The sequence below is a fragment of the Sitodiplosis mosellana genome, unplaced genomic scaffold, assembly GCF_009176505.1.
Source record: "Sitodiplosis mosellana isolate CC-2019 unplaced genomic scaffold, AAFC_SMos_1.0 Smas_scaffold_17, whole genome shotgun sequence".
In the NCBI taxonomy this organism is placed as follows: Eukaryota; Metazoa; Arthropoda; class Insecta; order Diptera; family Cecidomyiidae; genus Sitodiplosis; species Sitodiplosis mosellana.
Window position 1 is genome coordinate 575,179 of NW_022595259.1, and position 4,221 is coordinate 579,399.

General features: G+C 33.9%; 1 protein-coding gene across 1 annotated transcript; it reads right to left on the bottom strand.

Annotated features, from left to right (window-relative positions):
- Positions 1–1,382: 1,382 nt before the first annotated feature.
- LOC129568137 (uncharacterized) lies at positions 1,383–2,771 on the bottom strand. The gene is made up of 5 exons (XM_055445706.1): positions 2,645–2,771; positions 2,406–2,528; positions 2,181–2,295; positions 1,815–2,031; positions 1,383–1,688 (listed from the first exon to the last, which is right to left on the bottom strand). The coding sequence occupies exons 1-5, from the start codon at positions 2,769–2,771 to the stop codon at positions 1,383–1,385; spliced, it is 888 nt and encodes a 295-aa protein (XP_055301681.1).
- Between the last annotated feature and the right edge of the window lie 1,450 nt (positions 2,772–4,221).

Below are 4,221 nucleotides of genomic sequence, written 5' to 3' on the forward strand. Positions count from 1 at the left end.
TTTCAAAAATTGTCGTAAAATAAGGATCGGCAAGAACTAAAAAAACAATGAATTTATTATTTACCGTTGGACGATTGCGATACCACAGACTGTGTCTGTGCAGCAAGGCTTTTTCGAGTGGCTCGCATCAAATTTTCCGAAATTGCCGCCACGTTAACCTTCGGTTTTGTCGTTTTTTGTTGAACGGATTCGGCAAATCTAAATGAGAAATACATAAATTTACGATTAAAATTCATCAAATATTCGTGCCATATCATCATAATTTATGTGAAAATTGTTAATTTGGATTTATTTTTCATGAAATATTTTTTGTAATGTTTGATAAATGAACTGAATACTGTTTTTGTGAAGCAATATTATGCCTTTTTATTGCTGCCAAAGTCGATTCAAAATGAAGAAAATAAAATGCGTCGATTTGTTTTTGGTAGATTTATTCAAATGTTGTTCTTTTGAATGCTTGGGGTGATTTGGTGTCGGAATGTTCTTTCGATTGTGGTTTGAATTTGGAAGCGTGAAATTTGCGTGATGGAATTGAAGAAAATGTATGGAAACAGGCGAATGTTTGTCAAACATGAAGTTTGAACCGGCCAACGAGAACTTCTCGACGCAATAATTCAACTTGAATTTACGTGCGATTCAACTTACGTTTAGACAAACACTCAAATCAGCCGTCTAAACTTTAGAGCTAGCCAATTCGAGTTTCGCGTTGTTTCACTTTTATTTCATTCAAGAAATTATCAAATCAGCCGTCTAAACTTTAGAGCTGGCCAATTCGAAGAGATTTCCTAAATGAAATATGCACAACTTGTGCTGATACTTATGGAAACTTTCCGTGTATCGAGTATCAATGAGAACTCAGATTAAATTGCGCACAACTTGTACTGCCAATTCAAAAGGAACTGTCCTGTGCTGAGACTCACGAAGAACTGATTTCACTTTTTCCTTCTCTTCAAACTGTCGCCACATCGCAATACACTTACCTTTGTATTAGCGTCTTAGCATGAATGTTACTCACACAAACACACAACGAAATGTCAGTCAAGTCGCAGAACGCATTTGAAACGAGAGCAAATGTGAGTGCGTTCAGCGTTCGGTGATTTGACTGAACAATGCATGAGCAAACTAAATGAGCAAATTAGAAAAATCAATGAAACAAACACGAAATTAAAATTAACAAAGAAAAAAAAAAAACTTAAAACTAATGCAAAAGTCCACGACAGTTTTATATCAATAGATATTATAAAATTGGAAAGAAGTAAGTTCTAGTACTCTACTGGTTCTGTACTAGTCTGCTCTTGCATACAAATGAAACCTTGAGAAGGTTTTCATGGTTAGGAAGGATAACAAAGGACAAATTCATTCTACGATTTCACATCAATAACTCACGTGATCGTGCTCCTCGTTTCCGCTATCATGCTAGGCGAAACAGTGCAGATGAAGGCGGTCTTACAATTCCCAAGAATTGACTCCTTGAGAATTTTGCAGAGGTTGCCAGTCACTGCACCGCTCTTTACCATCGCTGACAGGTAGCACAAGGCCGCCCGTATGCTGTTCCCCTCTGCTTGCTGATCTTTGGTTTTGCCAGCATCATGCGGTTCGGAGCCGGCCAAATCGACGAAGTTCAGCATACTTACAAGTGCCTTCCCTCCCTCCAACCCATTCGCATCAATCTTCGTCGATTCCAATTTCTGCAAAAACGTCCAAATTCAACAATGTATTAGTTTAATTTTTACTTTAATGAATCGATATTATTATTATGGAACGAAATGATTTGTTATTTGTCTTCAAATGAAATAGTTATAGAAATATCTTACGATTTGCAAGATCGCATGAGATCTGCTTGAATGGTCATTGCGATTCGTGGCTTTTATCGTGCGCTGTACATCGCCGTCTTTCTTCAATTTGAGGAGGGCACTAGCATCGCTGACCGTTTTTTCCGTGCTGGCAATCTGTCCCAAATGGAACGATGTGGCCTTACCACCATCCAGAAGATCGCGCAACGTATCACCATACACTTCGATGTATTTCATGCTAAATTTATGAAAACAAAATGTATAATTAGTTGCATATAGTTAAAAGAGGAAAATCGAAAGAACAAAAGAATTAAAACTATAGCACGATCTGTTAGATAATTCAAATGATTTTTACCATCAAATCTTAACTTGAAAATGCACATTTACCTTATCACAAATTGATATGATTTGCGACGATCGTTCACAACCTTGAAAATATGTTCGGTGGCGAGCAACACGACGCCGGGGTCGGACGAAGTTCCAAACATTGTATAAGTTTTACCTGTGACAAAATATCAAGAGAAAACACATGAAATATTTAGAGTTTTCAAATATAATCCAACAGTTTAATAATGTCAACTCAATATGTATGATATTAAAATGTATATTTACCAGAGCCCGTTTGGCCGTACGCCAAGATAGAGCCATTGATGCCGTTAAGAGCATCATCAACGATTGGCTTCGCAACGATGCTGAAGACATCGTCGTTTGATGATTGATCATCGAACATGTGATCTGAATGGAGAAATGGAAAAGAAGTGGATTGAAGCAATTATTTTGGTTAATCTTTTTTTTTAAGGAAGCGCTGCTTGAAAGTAAAACAACAAGTGAATAAAAGAAATAAAACTTACTGGGTTTGAAACCAAAAATGCGGTTGTCTTTGATGAAGCACGAACGTTTTTCTCCGGTCACCAATTTTCTCTCTCTTAGAGCAACCAGGATGCTGGCTTGGTTTGCGGTGTTGATTGCACGTGCCATTGCTGAAATAGATTGAAAATATGAACGAAAAACATGTTGAAAATAAATACAAAAATTCAAAGTATGTGTTACAATCAATTCTGTTTTTTTGTACGTGATTCTTTGCGAGAAAATGAAATGAAAATTAATGCGTTCATACATATTACATTAGAAGAAAGGGAAATATACCGCACAAAAGGGTGAAATAAATGTAGTCATTCATTTATTATGTTACTGTTCAATCTAAACCCATTTCGATTTATCATTCAGTTAACAAGCCGCAAATTTACTTTATAAACAAATTACTTCAGATGGTATTGAACAAATAGCTTGGATAATAATGAATTCGTTATGTAATAGCTTTTTTGATTGGATTTTTATTTCAAGTCTTCAGAAGAAGTCATGGGCATTAATTTAACATTTCATTTCAATTAAAACGTAAAACATAATTTCAGGAATGAATGAATTCTTTTAACATTCATACTCACTTGATTGAATTGCTGTTGTCTTGTGAGAGAAAAGATAATAAAATTTATCAATTAGTCATCATGAAAGTTACAAGTTAAAGCTTATCTAAATACGTAGGTCAAATCTTGTCAAATATTTAACAATTAATGAATGTTTCTGTGCAAAGTAAACAAGATTTAATCTATATGTATATTTTCAAGGAATTCAGTGAAAAGCTCAATCATTTTTTAAACGAATATTGGAATTTAAGTCAACTGAATTCATTGAATTTAGCCAATTTAGTTTGGTGGCTGATATTTATTACAGAACTAGTAAAAGTTTGAACCTTATCATGTGCAGCATTTTAATTGAAATATTTTTCTTATTGTAATGAATGAGTTGAAGAAATGAAAACATGCACGTATTCAATCGTACGTTTCAATACTTACTATAAAATTGCTTGGAAATAGCTTGGAAATGGCTTTAAAATCGCTAGGAAATCTAGAGTTAGTTTGACAAAAGTGTTGTTAGTAAAATAAAAGAGATATTAGCACAATGAACAATGATTCCCGACAAGAATTTTGTGAATATTCACATTACGAATAACTTTTGAGTAGCCCGACATTACTCATGAATGATATGCAGTCAACTTCACATAAAAATAAGACTGAAGTGCTCGTATTGCGAATATACGCGTAAATTCAACGTAAAGATTTTATATTAAATTTGGAAAGAGAAGAAAAGAAATGAGACATGAACAGAGAAAATATGGATACTAAATCAGTATTTTTTTGAGTTGAATGGAAAAAGCTCACGATAAATACGTATCATAGTTTCGATTTTAGTAAAGAACGCAAACATTCAAGTATTATTATTCATCGCATTGAAATTTAATTAATGTCAAATCAATAAGTTGAAAAAACATCCAATATTTTCTATGTAATTCTCTGTCCTTTTCCTTTTTTCAAAAACAAGAATAATCATATTCACACAATTTTTGAGAATTTTAATTCTAATAGCTGTA